Source organism: Rhodnius prolixus, unplaced genomic scaffold (assembly GCF_049639745.1).
Source record: "Rhodnius prolixus isolate KJV_2025 unplaced genomic scaffold, Rpr scaffold_1, whole genome shotgun sequence".
NCBI classification, from domain to species: Eukaryota; Metazoa; Arthropoda; class Insecta; order Hemiptera; family Reduviidae; genus Rhodnius; species Rhodnius prolixus.
In genome coordinates, this window is record NW_027411581.1 from 55574558 (window position 1) to 55599353 (window position 24796).

The window sequence follows — 24796 nt, forward strand, 5'->3', positions numbered from 1 at the left end:
ATATACGTTGAATTTGAGAGGTAACTTTAGTGAAGTCGAAATCTCTACATCAAACTGATAAATCTTTCCCTGATTATGGATGAAAGTCCGAAGCCGGTCAGGGATGCAAATGTGTTCTACGTCGGATAAAATCAAAGATATTATCCAGCACTACCAACCTAACAGCATTTTCAACTTAATTAAGTAATTAAGGAAACGACCTAAACTCAACCTACAAAACAAGACTTATACCTGTTGTTACTGCGACCTATTTGATCATAGGGTATCGAAGTATGGGGATCGACTAAACGTTCCAACTTCACGCATCCAGACTTTACAATCAAAAATACTACGAAAACTACTCAACGCTCCATTCTATATTTCTAACCTCACCATTCATAATGACCTCAACATCCCTTTTATTAACGACCTTAATTAAAATTTCATTCCTCTACAGCAGCTCATCCTAACCCTCTAATAGAACACCTATCTTCTTCCACATTAACAGGTAATCCTCCAAGGAGATTGAAGAGAAGATGGCCCCGCGTTCTACTCTCCTCAAAAGTGCAGTATAGTGCACCTATTCACGTTAATGGAGTTTCGCCTTCTCCTATCTTCATTCACGACATTATATTATAATATCACATTTGCTTGTTGCAGTTGCAAATTTCAATAAAACATTTTTAACAAAAAAATTAAGTAATAATACAAAACAAATTACTTAAAAAAACTTTTTCCAAATTAATATTATAATATGGTGTACCTTGTTAATGTTGACTTAGATCTAAGATATCGTGCTTGTCACAAAAGATTAGTTTAAAAGCAATTATTAGCCAAAACAATAGATTCATGCCATACAAATCCAAATCGCCATGATTAGACAAACACAAAAAGTTGCCAATTTCTGCATAAAAAGAAAGAATTCCTAATATGAAGATTTCTCTTCTTGAAGTCTCACTTTTCTGAGGTTTTTATCCCCCAAAAAATGACCAAAATTTTTCTCAAATCTTCACTCATTCATTACGAACATCAAAGCTCTAAATCTTTAATTTTAATCATTGTTTCTAGCGATAAATTTTTTTGGGGGGGGTTCTGAGATGTGGGAATAAGGAAAAACTTTGGTAGTTTTTATTTTATATACACCTACTGAACGTAACATTAATAGAATGGTGTAGCACTTCCTGTGCTACTTGTTGGAAGGTGATCAAACGGCCATTGACAAAACGTTTGTGTCCGAGAGGGTTTAAAATAAGAGGTTTTAGAGTTTTTATGATGTTTCTTGAAGGAAGAATAAGCAACGGTGGTAATATATAGGGTTTTAAAGGTCGCTGTGGATATTGAAGATGAAATGAGGCGTTAACGATGACGCACTTTCAATATACTGACATTTTTAACGAAGAAAACGGGACACTGTTGCGTTTTTTGTATTTAATTTTTAGCCATTCACTACTCACATGGTTTCCAAAATACTTAACTCTACCCTTTGCATACTAGGGAAACACATAAAAGGTCTTTTTACTTTAATTTTGGTACCAATTCCAGGAGAATAGGCACTCTAAAGGGTGAAAATTATCTCTGAAAAGTGGGAAAATGTACCGTTCTATCAGCAGTATAAGATGTACATCTGGAAGTTCAAAAATCAAAGAATATTATTGTAGAGCCGGAAATTTCTGTTTGTTTATTTAGAATAGTCCATCGGTGTTCATTATGCTTGAAATTTCGAACAATTTAAGATCCGAATCCAGCAATAACTGGAAGCATGGTTAGAAATGCTTTCGAGAATAATTTGATAGATAAAAGCGAAGGGGATAAAAAAGTTGGCCAGTTTTACTTTGTTAAATCTATCAATATTTTCACAATTTAACTTTGATAGTTTGTTTAATCATGTTTAAATATATTTTTGAAATTTGTTTTTTTGAAACAGAAAACAAATTTCAAAATATATTCTTTTCGTTCCTGGTTTCAAATCAATTTCAAATTCTAAGGCACAGAATAGGAACTATTTTGGCGGTTCTGTTGATTGAAAATAAAATTAAGTATCCATGATTCACTATAATTCCTCTAAATTTGCTAATTTGGCAAAATAGATAAGAAATAATATGAGGAATACAATAAATAGGAGCTCAGATGGCACAAAAAAAGGTCTCTCATTTTTGTTGGCAACAATAAAATATCCGGCAGAACTTTAAATAAATTTTTCAGTTTAACATTTCCTTCATTATTGTCTTCATTAATACTTCGTTTGTCTCTGCGTTATTATGCTATTTTTTATTAAGAGAAATTACTTTTTTTAAATCACATATACGTTACTTTGTTACAACAAGAATAAATTAAATACATTTTAAAAAAAAATATATATTATTGTGGCTTTGGTTTCAAACATCATACTTACTAAGTTTAGGTTGTCGTAAGTTTTAGAGTGAGGAGATAGTGGAGTGTATATCTGTACTCCGACTGATGCAGACAATTACTGGCAGCAGTTTCCTGACGTCGCATATAAAGAAGAAAATACTGAAATATGCCGGACGCATGCGTACGCCTAGGGAATAGTTGAAAAGGGCGCGATTGTCTGTGTGGGCGCTATTACTGTGGTGGGCGATACTAACTTAATGTCTGCAAGGTCTTTTTTTGTTAAATATATATTTTTAATAGATAAGGGTAAAATTTTGATATAATAAAGCTTTTTTTTTAAAAAAAAAAAAAATTGTAAGTTCATAAGTTTATACTTTATTTTAAGGACGACAACCTCGACTGAAATTTTTTTCTAACATGAGCACTTGCAACACGATGTTGTCCCTAGATAACTTACGTCACCAGTCACAGAGTTCTAAGGACTATAGATTTAGGTACATCCCTCGGAATTCTTGCCAGGTCTTTGCTCTCGGTTCGAATGGATCTCATGCTGCTTGACTTCAAAAGAGACCTTCAAATCTAAATAGTAAACAACCCATACCAAAAATCTAACTTCTACCTTTATTCTGTGGTGATACGAAGAGAATCCCTGCAATAGGCACCAAATAAAACTGACAGTTAATTGTAAAAGCAGAAAACACTTAATTTGAAAATACTCAAAACTCAGAAACATAATCTGAAAAGACGCTTTTCCCGTTTTCATATTTTCTTTTAATTTGGGATGGTAGGGATGCCTTTAAAGCCACTTATTATGTTATTTAAAATGAAAGCGATTAAAACAGGTAAAATGGTGAGTTCAACAGTGACGGTGAAACAGTAAACACCGCACTGAATTAGAATTGTGAATTTACGAAGTTCTAATTGTTTGAATGACTTAAAAATTTGTATACATGAAGAAAAGTGATTAAAGCATATAATATGTGTAGAGGCGCCACGGTAGCCGAGCGGTTAGAGGCGAGACCTATTACTGTGTGCTATAAAGCTAATATGTATTGTGTGGTACTTGGTTCGATTCCCGGTCTTAGGCCTTGGATTTTATTTAATGGGTAATAAAAGAAATTTACAGTAAAGTATGTTTGCTAGTCGCCAACGTCCACAGTTATATTAATGCATTGAGAAATAAAGTTTTTAAAAAACAACTTAATTTCAAGGGAGTACAAAACTGAGAAAGATTACACTTTTTAGCAAAACAAACAGTACAAATGTATAATGAGTGAAGTGCGTAATAGGTGTGTGTCCGCATCTTGATTGCGGGAGTATATATATTATTTGAAGGCGCTTATCTCCGTAGGTGTTTATCTCCTGGGAAAGGCATCTGTAACTCACGACACCTAATTGGTAGTTGGACGTAAAGACGGCCTGAAAAAATAGGCAATTACTTTACATTAATTTATCCATTAATTTTGTTTGTAAAGATAAGGACAAGTATTATTAATTGGAAAGAAATAAGTTATGTTTAAATATAGCAGATTTATAATACACTGAACCGTCTTAAAAATAGTATTAATAAAAAGGAATAATATATAAAGATTTTTGAGGCAGATAAAAGGTTTATTTGTTACTAAAAAATAAATAAATAAATAATTTAATATCAGTCTTAAAAGAGAATAAGAGACAGGGGTATGTTCAAAGAGAAATCGCCGGAGCCGAATTCGATTCAGTAGAACGATTCTCTAATTTTGGCCAAATCTTATTGTAGTTCAAGTAGAAGCAACCAAGAGAAATATCAAATTTGAACTTTATGCAAAAATTTAGTTACTGAATTGCGTTATTACCGTAATTATATTAACCACGATATTAACGATTTTGCTTCTCAGGGGCATCAAAACGGAAACCAATAAAAATTGAATATTGACAAATCTACACTGATTAGATTTCTAATATTATCTTTTTACGAAAAGTAAGAGAAAGGAAAACTTAAAAAAAGGTACTTAGATTCCTAAGAAGTCCCCTTGAGTAGTAGAGAGGGGATAGATTCAGGTACCTCAGGCAACATTAATAGAAGAAGCACAAAGTTTCAGACTGACTCTGAAGAAAGATAAATACTTGTGCTTACTTTATTGCTATTTTATTTTGCCCACTCTTTACAATTTTTATTTATAAACAAAAAATCCAACTCACTTTTTCTTTTTTGTTTATGCAACCATAAACTATCATAAAATTTGCATCGCTTTAATGGACAGTACTGGAAATCTACCTCCCATCATTGCTGCTGGTCGTCCGCAAAATATTTTGATATACAGCCATATTTACGTAAATTCTTTATCTAGAGTGGACATCTATTTTTATTAGCAAGCAGTCTGTAGGACAGGAACTGATGAGAAATGTGTTGGTCGCTTCGATTTTTTATTCTGTTTATTCAAAGGGTGGGCGGCGTAAGGCGGGAATCAAATGAATGCAAACCAATCATTTCAATTTCAGCTATTCTTTGTATTTCGCTGAAAGTGTTTTTGGCTGAAAATAAGTTTCCCAAACTTGTATTTTTAAATGTAATATTATTGCCATATGATCGTTTTGGATAGTAAAATTATTTTATTTTGCTCTCTTAAATAATCAGTTTAAAAGAGTTTAAGTTGTGTTAATAGATGATTGTAAAGTACTTTTAACCAGTTTAACGGTGTGCAAGAACAATGTAAATATAATTTTTTTTTTTTTTTTTCTTAGTTTTTTTGTGCAAAACATTCATAGTGACCTCTAACCTTCAGTTCTGTAAGTATTTGACTTTCCGAGTGTAAAACCAAGTGTTAAGACAATTTCTCACCCCTCTTTATTTATCTTCCAATTCTCCATTCTCAACTCTAAAGATGAGTCTCAGCAACACATCTAACTCCAAATCATCTCCCGCCAGCTTATCTACTTCCTCTGTAAGTTCAAAAACAACTAAAAAAAGAACAATCTCACCTCACAGCTCTCCCCCCAAAGACAAAAAGAAAAATGCTCCGCCTGCAGCAACTACGAAAACAAGCCTAGCAAGCAAACCCACTCTGTTCCCCGAGCTGAATCCAGAGCCTAGCAGTGCAACTGCAAATTCCATGCCAGACACAATAGTAGCTCCAGGAATACTCACCTACAACCCGTTCACTCCCCTAGCTGCTCCAGATGAAATGCCTGCATCTGTGCCTACTCAGTCTCCGAAAATACCGAAACCACCGCCAATATATTTAAAAAAACGTAACCAAGTACGCTGATCTCTGTAAAGCACTGACACAGTTAATCGGTCCAAGCTGCTTTACATGCAAAGCCCGAGCAACTGATTTAATTATACAGGCGAAAACAGTTGACGGCTACAGACAAATAATCCACTACCTCAGGGAGAAAAAAGCAGAATTTCATACCTACCAACTTGAACAGGAGAAAGCATATCGGGTAGTAATAGGTATCTGCATCAAAGCACACCTCCCGATTTAATAAAAGAGGAACTAGCGGAACATGGGCATATTGCCCGCAGTATCACTCCAGTTATTCATCCTGTTACAAAGCAAACATTACCACTTTTTTTCGTTGACCTCGAGCCAAATAATAATAACAAGGATATTTTTGACCTAGAATTACTTTGCTACACGAGAATAACAGTTGAGGAACCTCACAAACAGCGGCTTATTGTGCAATGTAAACGTTGCCAAGAATATGGTCACACCAAAAGTTACTGCCAGCATCGACCAAGGTGCGTCAAGTGCGCTGGCGAGCACTTCACTCAAGAATGTGGCAAGCTCACCATAGAACGTCCTAAATGCGCTCTTTGTGATGGAGAACATCCTGCGAACTATAAAGGATGCATAGTCCACCGGGAACTTCAACGCTCAAGAAGAAGACCGCCAGTTTACGACCATCCCTCAGCCCTCAACAGAGTAGCTGCGTCTGTTCAGCAACCTGCTGCTTCGGCCTCATCAGGGAACCTCCCACGGAACAACATTTCAGCCACCGTCAACGATTGTTCATCTTATGCCCGAGTGGTCGCGGGTCCGCCGCCGCCTCAGCAGTCAGCCTCTCCTTCCGACATTACCACTTTGCTAAATTCTTTCCTTTCTGACTTCAAATCGCTCCTTACTCCTCTCGTCACTCTTCTCACCACCGTTGTCAACACCTTACTTCCCCGTCTCGCTCCTTAATGCCTCTAACTCAGTTCTCTCTTACTATATTATTATGGAATGCAAACGGACTAACTAACCACAGACAAGAGCTGGACATCCTCCTACACGACAGACGGATAGACATTGCCCTTATAACAGAGACCCACTTCACTGAGAAAACACGCTTCTACATCAATGGCTACCAAACCTACAGAACTGACCATCCTGATGGTACTGCACATGGCGGTTCTGCTATTCTCATAAAAAATTCATTATCTCACTTTCCCATTCCATACAATGCCTCAAACTACATACAACCTACTGTGATCTCTCTCCAAAGTGAACCCTTCCACTACAACATTGCTTCAGTGTACTGTCCACCTAATCACACAATCCTTCAAAACCAATTTCTATCCTTCTTCCAGTCTCTGGGTCCTAGGTTCATAAGCGGTGGGGACTACAACGCGAAGCATCCTCGCTGGGGTAGTCGGGTGGCAAACCCAAGAGGACGCCTACTCTACAATGCACTCTCTCTAACTAGCTTCTCATACATATCACCTTCTCAACCAACTTACTGGCCGACTGCTCCCAATAAACTCCCTGACTTGCTTGACTTTTTCATCTGCTCTAACATCTCATCATTTCATACTCACTCATTCACCTTAAATGAACTCTCCTCTGATCATAGTCCAGTCATCCTCACAATAGACATCCACCACAAACTTAGACCACCAAAACCAACGCTAATAAACGGACCTTTAGACTGGGACTTCTTCAGAGACTTACTTGAGAAGAAAATTGACCTCAAAATACCTCTCAAAACACCCCAAGAATTAGACAATACCGGTGATCACTTCACTGCCGCCATCCAGCAGAGTATCTGGCAAGCGACGACTAACTGCACCGCTAAACAACCTGCTCGCATACCTTATAACTTACCCCTCTATTTGCGCACACTCATAACTAACAAACGACGAACGAGATCTCTCTGGCAACGTACAAAATACCCATCTCATAAACAACAACTTAATCACCTGACAAACCAACTTAAAAAAGAACTCCGCAAATACTACAACAAACAATACACCGAATATACCAAATCTCTGACTACTGAAGACAACTCCCTTTGGGCTGCCACTAGACGTATTCTAAAATTTCAACCTACCTCCTCTCCTCTTCGTACTACTGACGGTTCCTGGGCTAAATGTGACTCGGAAAAAGCTGAACTATTTGCAACGCACCTTTCAACTGTCTTCATTCCGCATCCTGACGTTCTCAACTCACAACATACTCAAGACGTTATTAGGGACTTAGACATACCTTTACCTCTTTCTATGCCTCCAAAACCGTTCACACCCTCCCAAGTCAAGCAAGTCATTATTAATCTCAATAAAAAAAAGAGCCCTGGTTACGATCTAATTACTGCCAACATCCTACTCCAACTACCCAAAAAAGCAATAGTCTTCCTCACTACCATTTACAACTCCATTCTCAGAACTACTTACTACCCTATACTCTGGAAATTTTCTACAGTTCGAATGATACCCAAGCCCAACAAACCGACTCAACTACCTTCTTCCTATCGACCGATAAGCCTACTGCCTCTCTTGGGCAAAATAATCGAGAGACTTCTGTTACCACGCCTCTACGAAATTACAGAATCTCTCGAAATTATACCGGACCATCAGTTTGGTTTCAGAAGCTGCCACTCGACGATCCAGCAGGCCCATCGTGTTGTAGACACCATCGCTTCTTCACTCGAGCGAAAACAGTACTGCGCTGGAGTATTCCTCGATGTTTCGCAAGCCTTTGACCGAGTCTGGCACGAAGGTCTACTGTGGAAACTAAAACGCATCCTTCCTAGCACTTATTACCTCATACTCAGCTCTTACCTCTCTGACAGATTCTTTCAAGTTCTTCAAGGCACTACTCACTCTTCTATCTATCCCGTCCTTGCTGGTGTGCCACAGGGAAGTGTCTTAGCTCCTCTTCTTTACACAATCTACACTGCCGACTTACCTTCTAACCTTAATACCTCTATTTACACCTTCGCTGACGACACTGCCATTCTCTCCACACACTCTGACCCTATCCTCGCAGTACGCTCACTACAGTCTCACCTTCACTCAATAGAACCTTGGTTAGAAAACTGGCGTATAAAAATTAACCCAACTAAATCTAAATACATAGTCTTCACACTCAAACGTCAAACTCCGCCACCTGTCTTCTTACATCACACACCTATCCCACCAGCCGACCATGTGCGGTACCTTGGAATGTACCTAGACAAGAGACTTACCTGGAACCCCCATACGAGACTTAAACGTACCGAACTAAACAAACGATACAAACTTCTAGCCAGGCTAGACGACAAACGCTCAAAACTCTCACTACAGAACAAACGACGACTCTATACAGCTCTTCTCACACCAATATGGACTTACGGACTCGAACTTTACGGAACAGCCAAAAAATCCAACCTCAATAGACTACAAACACTGCAATCCAAAATTCTCCGCCGCATACTAGACGCTCCATTCTACGTAAGCAACCACACTATACATACAGATCTCCAAATTCCACTTATCTCCGAACTTGCCAAAATTCGATACAAAAATTTTCACCAAAAACTCTCACTGCATCCCAACCCTTTAGCTGCAAACCTGTCTACAACTACGCTACCCTCCAATCCTCGAAGACGGCTGAGGCGCCGTTGGCCCCGTGACCAACTGGGTGACTAACGGCGGCCATCAATGGATGACCGTCATTCACGTCTGCCACGCTATTCACATACATTCATCGCATTTACCTATTGTACCTGTAGGTACAGGTGTAAATTTCATTAAAAGGATAATAATAAAAATAAAAAATGTAATATTATTTATAATAATTGGTTGTTGCCTAGAAATGCAGTCCGTAGGGGACGATGGAAACCTCTAGTTACTGAGGATGCCAACATTCTAGGGGCGATTAACACAGTCCTGAATCTATCCATCACTAAACGATTTAAGCTGTTAAGACTTATCTTTCACAATAATCGCTATCTCTAAACTTTAAGACCTTAAAATCAAATTTGATTTTAATCTAAAATTTAATTCAGGAAAATCGGTAGAAGCGTTTAGGCGTTACGTTGTTTACAAAAACAAAGGTAACAACAACAATTTTTGAAAATGCCGTTTATGCTCATTTTCGGCAACTTTTTTTCTCGAAATATAATATGTCTGGGTTGTTGCAAAAAAAATTACAGTTATAAAGGAGGATTTGCCCTTCATTATGAAGAAAATTTGGGAGTTTTATCTTGTATAGAAAAAGAAAAAAAAATTGTCAAAGTTGGGTGTTTTTCAACGTTACGCTTTTTGGGCACTTTTTGACGATTAACACTTATACAACTGTCCTACTGGACAGTTTTAATAATTCGCTTAACTATTAGTTCGCGCAAAAGTGTGATAGGTACAACATATCCAATTCGAGATTCTTTGAATCCGGAAAATAAGTACTTTTTTTTTCTAAATAGAAATACTGTCTGTAAGTGAGTGGTTGTGTAAAAATAGTTAAAAATACGAAAATCACAAAAAGCAGGAACGATTCGGAACCTCCAGGTACCTCCCTCTACAACTTAGCGAACCAATACGCTTAGCCGGAATATTGGAAGACATAGCGATATTTTCTTTTTATAATTGGTCGTTTCTGAATTCGTCAGCAATTTACTTGTATACAAGAAAAAAATATCTATACAGAGTGTTCAGCATAAGACTACGGTAACTTCGGGAAGCGATTCTGGGCATCATTTGCAACAAAAAATTCCATATAAACTATGGTTCGATTCGGCTCCGTTTTGTAGATATTTTTAATTTTATGTTTTTTCAAGGTGTTACTACTTTTTAGCAAAAAAGTTGCCTATATTTCTCTAACTATTAAAGCTACAGCTATTTTAATAAGCTCATTAGAAAGAAGGTTAAATTTCCTTTTAAATAAGCTAATTTGTATTCCAAAATAATAATATTAAGTATTTTACTTTGTGGCCCAAACATAAGAAATAGCAAGTTTCTAATTTTTTCCAAAAACTTTGACTTCATTTTTCTCAAAAACATTTTATATGAAAAAACCGTGCACTATTCAGGAAAAACATCTACATACGATCACCTTTCGAACGGTATACAATAATTGGGGTTATGTTAAAAATTGATGCAGAAATCTGTGATTAATTGCAAAAAAGTAAGCCTCAAAACAGCGGCAGCATTATGAAAGGAATTCACCTACCATAAGAATATAACTGATCAGAATCATCAAATCCAGTACGATTTTTTGCAAACGAATCGAGCCATAGTTTATATGAAATTTTTTGTTGCAAATGATGCCCAGAATCACCTTGTATATTCAAGTTTAGCATTGTCGTACCTGTCACAATATTCCTCAAGTTATAATTATAGTTCGTGGAATTGCATTGCTGAAACGCCATTATTCCTTAGAAGAGAAAATGTGGGTGGTTCCCAATAAATTATTATCTTTGGTGTATTTTCGCAAAACTCGGCAGAGTTAACACCAGGCCAATTCACAACAGTCGCAATTACCGCAACCAGAGTTGAATAAACGGTCAAATACAACATTGTTGTTGGTCGATAAGATAAATATTACTCGTACACCACTTTCTCCTCACATAGGTTCCTCTCATGAACCCCGAATGAATATATGAATACATATTTCAACTATCCTGTATTTTTGCCCTTTTTCTTTCCCTATTACATTTCATATTAAAAGTGAGAAAATATTTATCTAGATTCAATTTTAATATAACTGGTACGAAGACCCAAATGTTTTTTTAATATTGAAATCGATCTCATAATTTAATGAGTCGATATTTTCATTTTTTTTTGGCAACTTCCTTTAAACTTGGTTTGTTGATTGGAGATTAGTTCTAAAATCCCATTTAGCCCTTGTACATCTAATTCACCTGTACATCTATAACCATGTGTTCCATCTATAACCACCTTAAACCAGTGATGGCGAACTTTTTGAGCTCAGCTTGTCAAAATTTCGGAAAACCCTACCTAACCTCTGGTGCCGTATCAACATAGAAATATTAATAATTTTTTGATATTTGCAATCATAGTAAAAAAAAAAAACTGGACTTTTCTTTTGAATGGAGTACGATTCTTGAGAAAGAGATAATTTCCATCTAAAGCATCATTTCACCGAATTGTACGGTGCGATCACCCAAGTAATTTTCCTGTGGAGGCAATAATTTGAAACTTTTTCCCAAATTGTCATTTTAATGACTCAGATTCACCATGTGCATAATATTTGGGAAAATTCTATTTATTGAAACAAAAATTGGAATGCAAAGAAAATTTGTAAGATAGAATGCAGAGAAGTGTAGCAGTCTTGAGAATTAATACATAAATTTGTAAATAATAAATAAATTAATACTAATACATAAATTTGTGATATTTAAACTCAAAAATATATTAAAATCAAAATTTACGTAGTTCAACAAGTAAGCTCAATAAAATGCAAATGCTGTACAGCCAGGATGTCTAGACTCGTAGTTATTTTCTTTAAAAAAAGAAAAAGAAAAGATGAGATTATTTAAAGCAATAAATACTTGGCCACCATTAAAAGCAGCAATTATTCCTAAACATTAAACGCTGCCATCCATCCAATTAGTGAACTATTTAGGTTAACAGCTGTAGGAATCAATCAATGCGCTAAACTCGTATTTCTCACCCCTAAACTATCACTGAAATAGAGATCAATCATTGAAATAGTATTTTTTTTTTTTTTAAATCTTTTATTGAATTTACAACTGCAACAAGATTGTTGCAACAAGTAAATGTGGTACATGATTAAAAAAATAACGATGAGTGGAGAAGGCACCCAGCAGTGTCACTCCCTTATTAAAACTGTCCGGTAGGACAGTTGTATAAGGGTTGATCGTCAAAAAGTGCACGAAAAAGCGTAACGTTGAAAAACACCCAACTTTGATAATTTTTTTCTCTTTTTCTTGAACATGTGTTAGTCTCCTCTTACTATGACAGTAGATGGCGAGGTCATCTTCTCTTCAATCTTCTTGGAGCATCACCTGGTATTGTAGAAGAAGATAGTTTTTCGATTAGAGGGTTAGAATGAACTGCTGTAGAGGAGTGAAATTTGAGAAAACTAGTTTTAGCAAGATCCTTTAATGAAAGGGATTTGGAGATCATTATGGATAGTGAGGTTAGATACATAGAACGTTAAGAAGTTTTCGAAGAATTTTTGACTGTAATGCCTGGAGGCGTAGTGAGTTGTAACGTTTAGTCGATCCCCCATACTTCGATGCCTTATGACAAAATAGGTCACAGTAACAGAAGGTATAAGAGTTTATTGTTATCTAGGTTGAGTTTTGTTCGTTTGTCAAGTAGTCTAGCGAGAAGTTTTGTAGCGTTGGTTAGTTTCTTGTCTTTTCAGTCTATTCTGGGGATTCCATGTCAACCGTTTGTAACCCTACAGTTCAACGTATCGTACTTTGTCCACAGTTGGTACAGAAGTTTGGTTCAAGATGATGGGAGGTAGGATTTTCCGTCTAAGAGTAAATACTATAAATTTTGATTTTGTAACGTTAGTTTTGATTCGCCATTTGATAAGCCAGTTCTGTAAGTGGTTGATGTGTGTTTGTAAAGCTCGTGTAGCGATAAGAGGAGTAATAATTTTTTAAAAAAATCATTATAAATAACGGAAAACATTTAAAAAATATGGTTAGACACTCATAGACTTACAAACTTAGAAAGAAAAGAAAATGAAGTGTAGTTACCTAACAAAACCAGGCCTTTTGGATGGTCTGTAAGTGAAGAAAATTTATTTAAGAATGGGACTGGTTTTCTTGTTGTATTAATTACAATTATTACGTTAACCTGATTAGCAACAAGTAAATATTGCTAATGGGCAGTTGTAAATTAAATAAATGAGTTACAAAAAAAAATAGTCCCTTTTGCAACAGAGCAAATCACAAAAGTGAGGTTACTTTTTAATACAGAAAACTTCTGGCCTAATAAAATTTAAAAGCCCTTTTGTAAAAGTAAAGTTACAAAAGTTAAAATTTGAGAACAAAAGAAAAATAAATTAAAATAACAACTACTTTTTTGAAAGCTTTTGCTTGTACTTTTTTTTTTACTATGCGAATTACTTAGCAAATCTCAACATTTTACTAGAAGTATCTGAAGTATCTTGTTGATGAACCTTCTTCATCAAAGCAGACTTCTTTTTTTTTTTTACTTTGAGGTGGATTTCTTTTCACTTTACTTTCTTTTTTAGTTTAAAAGCTGATGAATACTTAAATAAGTACCATGAGATGCAGGTGATAACCCCGTCAAAGTTAATTTGATAATTCAAGGTAGTCTGTACAAAAACAGTTAGTTGCTAAGTGTTAAGGCTTCGTTAAATTAAGAACCTGTATGAGAAATATTTTCACCGACCTACGTATTTGCTAAGCCTGAGACTTAAATTCTTTTTTTCTCCTTGTTGTTACTCTCCATTCAGACTAACAGCTTACGGGAATAACATTGTTTACGTCGGAAAAAGGATTTAATCCAATCAGAGTGGTTACTCTACTGATGTAAACAATGTAAACAAAGAAAGAGAGAAGGGAAATAAAAAAACAAAAGAAAAACCTACAATTTCCTTCCCTTTTTTAAAATGGACAACTTCACCTTCCCAACTAAATGGGATTTTCATTGCTAACTTAATCTGCATTGTAAACTTAGTTTTTATTTAATCAATTGAATTATGATTAAATTTCTACTAAACCAAAACCGTTTATTTTGCGTTCATGTTTTTCCCTAAATAGAATTTAATTAAATAAGAAACAATCCTCGTAGAAAACAATCTGATAAAGGTTTTGGCCGAGACTTATAGATGATTACTCTGGCTACAGACCAATAAGTAATGGGCACAGACTTCTTACGTCAATTCCGGTTTAGGAAACTGCCATTTTTATACAAACTACTTTTTTTTTTGGAGCAAGAGCACCTCATTACGGATACTTCGAAATTGTAATACGTTTGGAATGCTTCCTCTTAATTTATAGGGAAGGGATTCCTCCCATGCGGAGGTCCCGGTTTCGAATCCAGCTGCTGACCTTTAGATTTTCTCTTCCTAGGAGCTTCTTACAGCTCACAGGTCCGATGATAGACAGTGTTGTATGTAACGAGAGAATAATGTCCGGAGGCCGGCAGTGCGCTGAAGAAAGCTCCGGGCCCCAACAACCTCGGATGTTGACGCTCCTTATTTTTAAAAAAAATAAAATAAACAGGATTGAACTTTGAACTAACTTGGAATCCACCTACTAAACTTGAAACGGAAAGAATTAAACATACGATTCAAACTTCTCTCTAGACTTCTCGACAAACGAGATCGAAACTTTCATTAAACAACTAACGACGTGTCTACAGAATCATAATCAAACATGTCTGGACATGCGGAATGGAACTACAGAATCTAACCTTCCAATCAAAAATGCTCCGTTGAATCGTTAATGCTCCTAATTTTGCCTCTACCTAGCACCAAGAGCCCATGTTGTTCCCTGTGTTCTCCGGAAGCTGCAATGTCCTTGACTGTGGCAAATTCCTTGACTCAGTTTCTTCACATTCTAACCCACGAGTTTCCAAACTGACCAAAACTTCCAATACGGTTGAAGGTAGCCAGTGACCAAATGATCTTCTTGAGGAAGGCATAGAAGTGTAAGGCTCTTCTTTAGGATTTCATCATTGGGTTTTTATGTACTCTCACGTTACTCACGCATTGATAAAGACACAGTTTTCTACATATCGTATTGAAAACTCAAATAGGAAATTTGTGACCCCCTAACACTTCCATACGTAAGAGATAAAACGGAAAGGCTAAAAAATACAAGAAGAAATGTTAGTTACGAATAGTCATTGGCCGTCCACGACACCTAATTGGTAGTTGGACGTTAAGCCCCGCCTGAAAAAATAGGCGATTACTTTACTTTACTTTAGTCATTATGAATGAGGAGAATTAGCCTGGAACTACAGAGTGAAAGATTCAGTAAGTGCAGCAGGATAACAACATTGTGCTGTTGAAGTGCATTTTATAGTGCACTCTGCTGAAAACTTTCTTAGTTCTTCTAAAAGATGCTTCCTCTGTTGATATTTCTCTGAAAGCATTTTAAAAGGAAAAGCAGTAACAAAAAGGTGGTCGTAAAAAGCTGCTGTTCATCATCCCAAGGTGCAATGGATTGATGATATTCAATCGAGAGCAAGAAATATAATTATTCAGAGCTTCATTATTGACTTTAGTAAAACAAGCAGATTCAAAGTACCTCCTTAAATCTTTTATCTTAATTTTATTTGCTTTGATTTCTACTCGAAATAGAAAACTTTGAATAAATTATCAATGAGTGAACCGATTTAAATCAATGAATTGTTCGATTAAAAAATCTTTGCCTCTTTGCCTTTTAGGGAGAAGTACTGCAATCGTAGTTTATTTTTCTTACTCCTCTTAAAAGGAAGTACTGAAATTTTGCTATTTACGTACAAATACCTTCCTATGTTATTCAAAACGCTTTCTCAAAAAAATTGTTATTGAGGATGGTTTGGAAGCCGCAACTACAATCATTCTTTAAAAAGATCTCTCCAGTGGTAGTTAACACCTTATCAGATTATAATGATAGAATTGCTTATTCCAAATTTTAAAAAAATCTGTAAAGCAGATATGTAACTTTGTAAAATAGACAAAAAGGACAGTCTATCCAAAAGGTACAAAAATCTCCTTAACAAAAACTTACAGTTTAAAATGTTAAGTATAAGGGTTGATTAAACGCCAAAAGGTACACAAATCAGCGAGTACCCAACATTTCATTAATATTTAAGTAATTTTACTGCATTAATTTTCATTAATAAGTTATTTTTTAGAATTTATTAGATATCACAGACCCTTATGCTGGCCACTTCATTTATATTATTTTTTTGTTATAATGATGATAAATCACATATACGTACATGCATGTTAAAGTAAAGATAAAGTTAGAGTAGGCTACTGTCTTGAATTCGTCTTACCGAAATATTCGTGAGCACAATTAACACACAGTTAATAACAAGTAGATTATTAAACAATAATTATTCATTTCTCTATTGTAATTTAATTTAGTCCCCCTAATTTTACTTATGGTAAAATACTGGAATAATTAGCTGTCCTAAAAATATGCATATCTTATTTATTTTATATTACATATATACAACATTGTGGGAAGAACATCTAGATGGAGAATGTAATTGAAGAAAACTATATTATTTGCGATAAAGCCAGATAATTATTATCTATTATTATAAACGTTTGACTACTTCATAAAATAACAATTACTTTAATCGAAGAATGAACTTAAACCGACGATTTTTATTTAAGAAATAAAAATAAATAAATAAAATAAACAAAATCATTGATGTAAGTTGGTGTAAGCATTTTTTTAAAAAAGGTTTTGAATTTTTTAGCCTCATATTTTTATTTTATTTTTTATAACGTTTTTCTTTTTAACCTGTAATTAATAGTTTGATTATTATAAATAACTAGATATTACAGTCAATCTACAGTGCTACTTGAACATATATTTTGTAGACGAAAATGGCCAGCATAAGGGTCTGTGACATCTAATAAATTCTAAAAAATAACTTATTAATGAAAATTAATGCAGTAAAATTACTTAAATATTAATGAAGTATTAATGAAATGTTGGGTACTCGCTGATTTGTGTACCTTTTGGCGTTTAATCAACCCTTATACTTAACATTTTAAACTGTAAGTTTTTGTTAAGGATCTTAATTTTATTTGCTTTGATTTCTACTCGAAATAGAAAACTTTGAATTAGTTAAATTTTCTATTCTTTTAAATTGACTTATTAATGGCACGTGTGACAACTGAGGTTATGCCAGTCTCCAGTTAATGTTCTACTCTTTTAGAGGACACTGCCTATTAGTAGTCAGTGAGATGTAGAGGCTCCTAACAAGAGAAAAACAATAGGAATTCGCTGAACTCGATCACGGGACTTCCGCGAAGTTTTTCACCAACACCGATGTACCTTATCCGCTGGTTTTATCCGTCGCAGTACGCATGTTGTTTTTTTTTCACCCAACATCAAAGCTTGATTAATCAGAGATTTCAACTTTCAACTGGGTTTCTCCTTCTCCAGACTTGCTGAATGAGTGAGGGAGGTCGTAAACATTTTCCGAAGAAATGCAAAAAATACTTTTTTTAGAACTCAAGGTAAACAAAAACAATTATTTCCAAGGAAAGCTAGAAATGGAAAACTGCACGATCTCAGGCCTTATCATACTACTTGTAAGAGGAAATAATAAGCAACGATATTTATCAAAAATTTACCATCTACAGTGGTATCTAAACTGAAAATAATAAATAGAACTTTCTGCGCTTTTCTTTTTGATAATTTTTAAATTATCTTTGTACGCGAAACGTGTTCCAGCGCAAATGATATGCATTGTGTCAAAATCCAGCTTACGCTATTGAAACTTGATTTATTAAGTGAAACGACAATGTTTTCGTTATTTTGATCAAAACATCAACTCTTAGGAGCGGTAAGAGAAAGTATAACTGAAAAATCCTTCCAGTTAACTACCAGTTAATCACTTATTCCAACACGAAGAGTGTAGAAACGCAAAACGATATCTTGAACCTTATTGGGTAGGATACCAAATACATTAAGAAAGAAATTTTAGAAGTTCTAAATCAAAATCATCCTTTATTTTTCGACCATCTGGAACCACAATCTAATAATAAACACATGTTTAACCTTCAAGTATATGCATAAAGACAAACATTTAATCACACAAATGATAGAAATACTTCAGTACAAAAGATGTTCAGCAATTTGGTCAATACGGATACCATAATCCAGATGCGTAAAATGAGCATGTTTGATTCGTCTTTTGAGAGCTAGAAACACTTCTATTTCTTTTGTCTCGAAGCTCACTCAGTCAACAATAAAGTTCACAAGTAACTTCTACCTTGAAGAGAAGAAACACTCAGATAAAAACTGAATTTAGCCGGAGCAATCCAAACTAGAACCATGGGCTTAAAACAGACATGTTCTTGCAGTGACCGAGAAGGTGGCGCAACTATTCCCGAAGGCTAAACAACCAACCTCCCCCCACACAGTAGACCAAGGGGACTCTACCATCGTCCCTGCTTTTACCACGACCACCACGAAACCTTTCCTCAACTTGTGAACCTGGAGACAGAACTCCAGCGGGCTGATTCACGATTCCGTGGTACCATTTCATAGAGACTCTTTCTCCTATTTTAAGGCCTAGAATGGTCACTGGCCCAGCCATGCCCAGCTCATGACTTACGGTTTCTCCGCACCCTTCTGGTGTCAGCTTGGACTTACTAAATCATTCCAGGTGAGACGGTTTTCCGTACACGTCCCCTATTAGTCGCCTCTTACGACAGGCAGGGGATACCGTGGGACTATTCTCACCCGGTCCCACACGGATAGCCTAAAAGAGACATGTTCTCGCGGTGAATGAGAAGGTGGCGCAACTATTTCCAACCATCAGCCTAAAAGAGACATGTTCTTGTGGAGCCTTAGAAGGTGGCGTAACTATTCCTGAAGGCAAACCAACCATCCTCCTCCCACACAATAGATCATGGGGACTCTACTTTCATCACTGCAATACCTCGACCACCACGAAACCTTTCCTCAACTCGTGAGCCTGGAGCCAGAACTCCAGCGGGCTGACTCACGATCCCGTGGTACCATTATGTAGAGAAATTATATCCCTACTTAAGGCCTAGAATGGTCAGCCTAAAAGAGACAAAACAACTTTAACGCTTAAAGATGCAAACAAATAACTTTTACTCTGCGAACATGGATCCAGCGAGACATCCATCGACAAGAAGCCGCCAGGCTATACTGATAAGACTTTCAAAGGTGGACAACCAATGTTACCATTGGTATAGAAAAACATTGTACTCAAACGTATCTGTACTAAGTACTTGGATCTGTTCGACAAACTCTCAAAACTACAGCAAATCCAGTCTTTTCAATCGTAAATTCAACGCCAACTAACAGATGTACCATTTTATGTCTTTAATCTACCTTACATAACGATCTTAAAATTTCAAACCTAAATGACGCAGCAAAAACTAAATTCGGGTAATTCTTCGACTCTTTAACTTTCTGCACACATCCTCCAATTCAAAATCTCCACTTCCGACGGTTATGATGCCGTTGGCCTCGCAAACCACCTCCAACAGTATTTAACAAACACTAGCGAGAGCTTTTCTCCTTCAGCTGATCCAGCCAAGAAAACTGCTTGTAACAGACTTACTTTGACAATGATCGCTAGATTATAGATGGCAAATGAAATAACACGTATTTTCAGAGAAAACTTGAAAGCAAGAATATAATAACTTACTTCTACTCAGGGCCGGATTTAGATGAAAAGAGGCCCTAGGCTATTCCACTTATGAGGCCCTTTCACCTCCCATTTTTATGTTTGTAAATTACATGAGAGATAATAAAATACATCACTACTGTGCTATATTATCAATATGTTAAATGAAATGAAGGATGATTGGTACTTTTTATAGAATAGTGTAATTTTAATTTTGCTAACAATTTGAATGTAGGCCCCTCTTGATCTTGAGGCCCTAGGCTGAAGCCTAGTTAGCCTACACGATAATCCGGCCCTGCTCCTACTTACTTACAAGAAGTGGAAAAAAATAATTAATCAGAAAAAAGAATCAGTAATAATTTGACCAGCATAAAAAGCACATCTAGTGGCGGCTACCAGTAGCTGAGCTTCTACACAGCTAACATGCCTGACATCTACCGAAACCAAATAGAAACAACACGGCCAAGTTCTATATATTGTAAAAACTGCATTGTTCTATTTTGTTCAAATGTTTAATTTGACACTCAAACTTTAAATCCCTTTTTCAAGGGATTTATAATAGTTTATCATTCTCCAAATGTTCTTTTTATACGTATTCATCAATAAAGTTAATAAGAGGCAAAAGTTTTTATTGTGAAAGAAAATTTATGACTTCTGTCCTAAAATACCTTGAAATCGTTTAAAATTGGTACTCATTTTTTTTTTTTTTTTTTAATTTATTTATTTTCACAACTGCAGAATAATTCTGCAACAAGTGAAGCTGATACAACATGATAATGGAATAGATACATGAATAGCATGAGGGGAGAATTCACCCATTGGTGAAACTCCCAAAGAGGTACAGTTCACTACTGTACATTGGCTCTTACTTCATTTAGAAGATCGCGTGGCCACCTGCGCTTCAACCGCCTGGGAGGATTTCCTGGTATAGTGGTAAGTTGAGCTACTAGAGGATTGGGATGTGAGGTGATTGATGTGTGGAATTTAAAGTAACGGGATCTTACAGCTTCAGAAACATAGGGAACAAGGAAATCTTGGTGCAAGGTATGATTGGAAACAAAGTAAGGAGCATTAGCGATTCGACGGAGAGTTTTTGACTGGAAGGATTGGATTCTGTAGATATTGGAAGCTTTGGCTGAGCCCCAAAGTTCCATTCTGCATGTCCAGGCAGGTTTCAGTATCATAGTGTAGATAAGTCGTTTATTCTGTAGAGAGAGTTTAGATCGCTTGTCGAGAAGTCTAGAGAGAAGTTTGTATCGTCTGTTCAGTTCTTTCCGTTTGAGTCTAGTATGTGGATTCCAGGTTAGGCGTTTGTCCATGAAGAGTCCTAGATACTTAACACAATCTGTTGTGGGAAGAGGAGTGAGGTTTAGGTAAACGGGTGGAAGGATAGTTCGCCTTAGGGAGAATGTAATGTAATTACATTTATTTTCATTAATTTTAATTCTCCATTTCTTTAGCCAAGGCTCAAGAGATTCTATATGGGATTGGAGGAAGCGGTAGGCAAGGACCGGGTCTTTATGAGGAGAGAGGATGGCCGTATCATCGGCATAAGTAAAAAGGAAGGTACGAGGATTGGTAGGAATATCAGCAGTGTATATGGTGTAGAGTACAGGCCCAAGGACACTTCCCTGGGGAACACCTGCTCGAACTGGGTAACAAGGAGAGTAGGAGGTACTCATTTAAAAAACACTTTTATACTTTCACCAATTCATACATATAATGCCAGGGCATATTGTTGAAAGTGTTTTTTTAAATGAGTACCAATTTTAAACTATTTCAAGGTATTTTAGGTCAGAAGTCATAAATTTTCTTTCACATTAAAAACTTTTGCCTCTTATTAACTTCAGTTATAGATTTTTATAAAATTGCTACTTTCAGGGAACATGATTTAACAATAATCTTGTAATAATAAATGTGGATTACATCATTTTGGTTTTTAAAAATAAAAAACGGAAAACACCCCGCATTTACATAATTTGCAGAAAATTTGAAGTAATAAATTTTTCCATCAAATTGAGGATAAAATAAATATTAAATAAAAATAGTGCCCTTTACAGATAAAACTAGCAAACAAATAGAAAAACAATAAAGAGCCTATTTAGATTATCCAAATATTATCTTATTGCGGTTTTTAATGGATTGGTAAGATTATAAATAGGGAACGGATTCGTATGTATTTACATATTTTTTTCTAGGCAATTTACAGACGTTTTTCAACTAGAAGTATTCATACTGACACTTTTTAAAGCCGTTTGTGTCTACTTTTATTTCACATATTTCCACATATTTGGATGTTATCGCATATTTATACATATTTGATTAAAATAAATAAATATTTCTACATATTTAATCAAAATATGTACATATTTTTCATTTTGGGCAAATTTTCATAATTGGGAGGTGGTTGACAGGAACTGTGAACCACAGACTGTAGGGCTGTGAATCACAGTGGGCAATGGTTGTTGTAATTGTTAGTTCTTTGAAGTTGTCTGACGTTGTCTGTTCTTTCAGCTCGTTCGTTGAAGTGTCCAATTCATTTCGTTCGGTCACTTAGTGTATTCTTTTTTGGGTGAAATGCCACGAACATCGGCCTCAAACAAACAACTGGTTGCTAAATATCTTCGCAAGTTTCCAGCAGAACTTTTTCCTGGGAGTAAGGGAGATCTGATCAGATCAAAACTGGTAGAAGTACTGAGCAAAAACAAAGGGTGGGAGACCATCTGCAAGATTTCTGATATTATCAGTGGAACAGAAGTCACCTCAGAACATCGTGTACCCTTTACAACCAACGAGATAACTTCTTTCAGCAAGGCACCGTTCATCTGTAGATGTTGAACGATCTTTTAGTCGTTACAAGTCCATCTTACGCCCAGATCGTCGTCACTTTACGTTCCAACATTTGAAATTTCATGTGGTTGCAAACAATTTCGAAGAGAGAAGTTTTCAAAATTGAAAATTTAACACATCTTTTTATAAATAGTAAAAATGTTCTTTGTTGTATAAATCATTATAACTTGTAAAAACAAATTATTTTGTTCCTAATAAATTATTATAAATTGTAAAAATGTTCTTTTCTTGTATAAATAATTATAACTTGCCCCCCCCCCCAAAAAAAATCCATTTTCATAAAAAAAAAATGTCCATTTTACTTAAATATTCCAGAAAATATTTTAAGAAAATCACATATTTTCCACATAATTGACGAAAATAAATGCATATTTTAATTAAATATTTGGCATTTTTAAATACATAAAAATCCGTTCCTTAATTATAAAACTAGTCTTGAGTTAATCTCAGATCTTGGAATGTTCAAATATAATTCTGCTCTCTTCTAAAAGATGTCGTTGATAGGACTGATGGCAAGTAATTGACTCTTGCAATATTACCGCTGAAAAATTACCAGAAAGACTCTCACAATTATAGTGTGTGATTTGTTAAATTGAAAATAGCTGCTATTTTAATCCCTAGCGGCTGGTACAAAACCACTAAGAACCCTGCAGCACCCCAGAAAAAATGGAGTTCATTTTGAAAGTTGATAAAAAGAGTATTAATATTGCAAATATCATTAATTAGTCAGTTTAAAAAAGAAAAAAAAAATTATTTCATTAATTATTACTAGGAGCAGTTATTGTACAGAAGCTGCTGCTAACGCAGTGACGAGAAAAAGTACTATTCGGTTTAGATAAATGTACTTAAAAACATGTAAGTGCCAAAGTAATTAACCGGGCAGAGTTGATTATAATTTTGAGCTTCATTTAGATAATTTTCATTTAACATTCGAAGACCCTTGCTTCTCGAAATTTTTGTAACTTGGAACTTCCAAACATGCAATAATATTTACAGTTTTTGTAGCCGTACATTACACAGTACTACAAAATCAAAGCCAATCTTTCCCAGAATTTTAAAAAAAAATCAATTTTTTCTCGTAAAATTGGACAAATAAAAGTCATAGATCTCGAAAGTTTACAGAAAATCTCAAATAAAGTGAAAAATCCATTTCAATGGAATACTACTTACGGTGACGAAATATGCTTTTAACTAGAGATTACAGCAAAAACATTTAACCAACTTCTGCAATAGAATAATGAATGGGCTGTCTGTAGAACGGTACATTGCACCAATATGAGACTTTAGAATGAAGCCTCCCTTTAATTCCTTTGGAACATCCTTAATAAGAACTTTTCTTGACAAATTATTCAAATGAAGTTGTAGATCTACGTGTGCGTAATGTAAGGTCGAAGTTAAATGAAAAAAACCGCACCCTTTCTGTAGCGAGTTTTTTACTGCTTAGATAATAGGTAGGTTCCTAAATCACAAATCTTCACAAACCATTTTCTAAAAATCACCGAACACAGGAGCCCTTAAAACGGCCTTAAAATTGAAAAATCTATATCAGAAATCACTCTTCCTGTAATGTATCTTAGAAAAGTTGGATGGAAACCCCAAGTCAGGAGGCTGGGAAAGAGTCCATTGCTAGCTTCTTGTTTAGTTCCCCCCAAGTATTATTCCAATACAGCTAAGCGAGTAATACTTTCAGCCAGCGTTAACACTCGCATCGCAAGTGGTTGTCAATGGAAACCTGCATAGATTTAGTTCAATAAGAAGAACTGTACGTGCTAATCAGTTCTGTAAGGATCATCAGAGAGGAAGAACCATTCTAACGCCCCTCAATAGATCCCTAAGTTAACAGTAAGTACTAGAGGTGCTCTAACGAGGCGTTGTGACAATATCCCCATTGGCTTGAAGGGATAGGCTTTTCCGATATGGAATCTTGTGGGTCATAATCAGTAAGGTAAAGTGCACTAAAACGGGTTTTAACGAGAAGTCAAAGATGCAGCTTTCTCCGTGCGCCCTCAAAAAAAGAAGTTGGAGTATAACATAAAGTGATAGTTCTTGTCCATTATACTGAATACAAAAGAGGGTGACGATTTA

General features: G+C 35.6%; 1 protein-coding gene across 2 annotated transcripts in view; it reads right to left on the minus strand.

The window, feature by feature from the left end:
- LOC141462385 (allatotropins-like) overlaps positions 1 to 24796 on the minus strand; it is a 185899-nt gene that overhangs the window by 93962 nt on the left and 67141 nt on the right. Inside the window, exon 1 of one of the 2 annotated variants that reach the window (XM_074144193.1) lies at positions 2372 to 2506. The exons of the other annotated variant lie outside the window; for it this stretch is intronic. Within the exon in view, the coding sequence (XP_074000294.1) occupies position 2372 (1 nt within the window). The 5' untranslated portion in view covers positions 2373 to 2506. Of the gene's footprint in view, positions 1 to 2371; positions 2507 to 24796 lie in introns of those variants that run through there. 2 annotated transcript variants of the gene reach the window in all.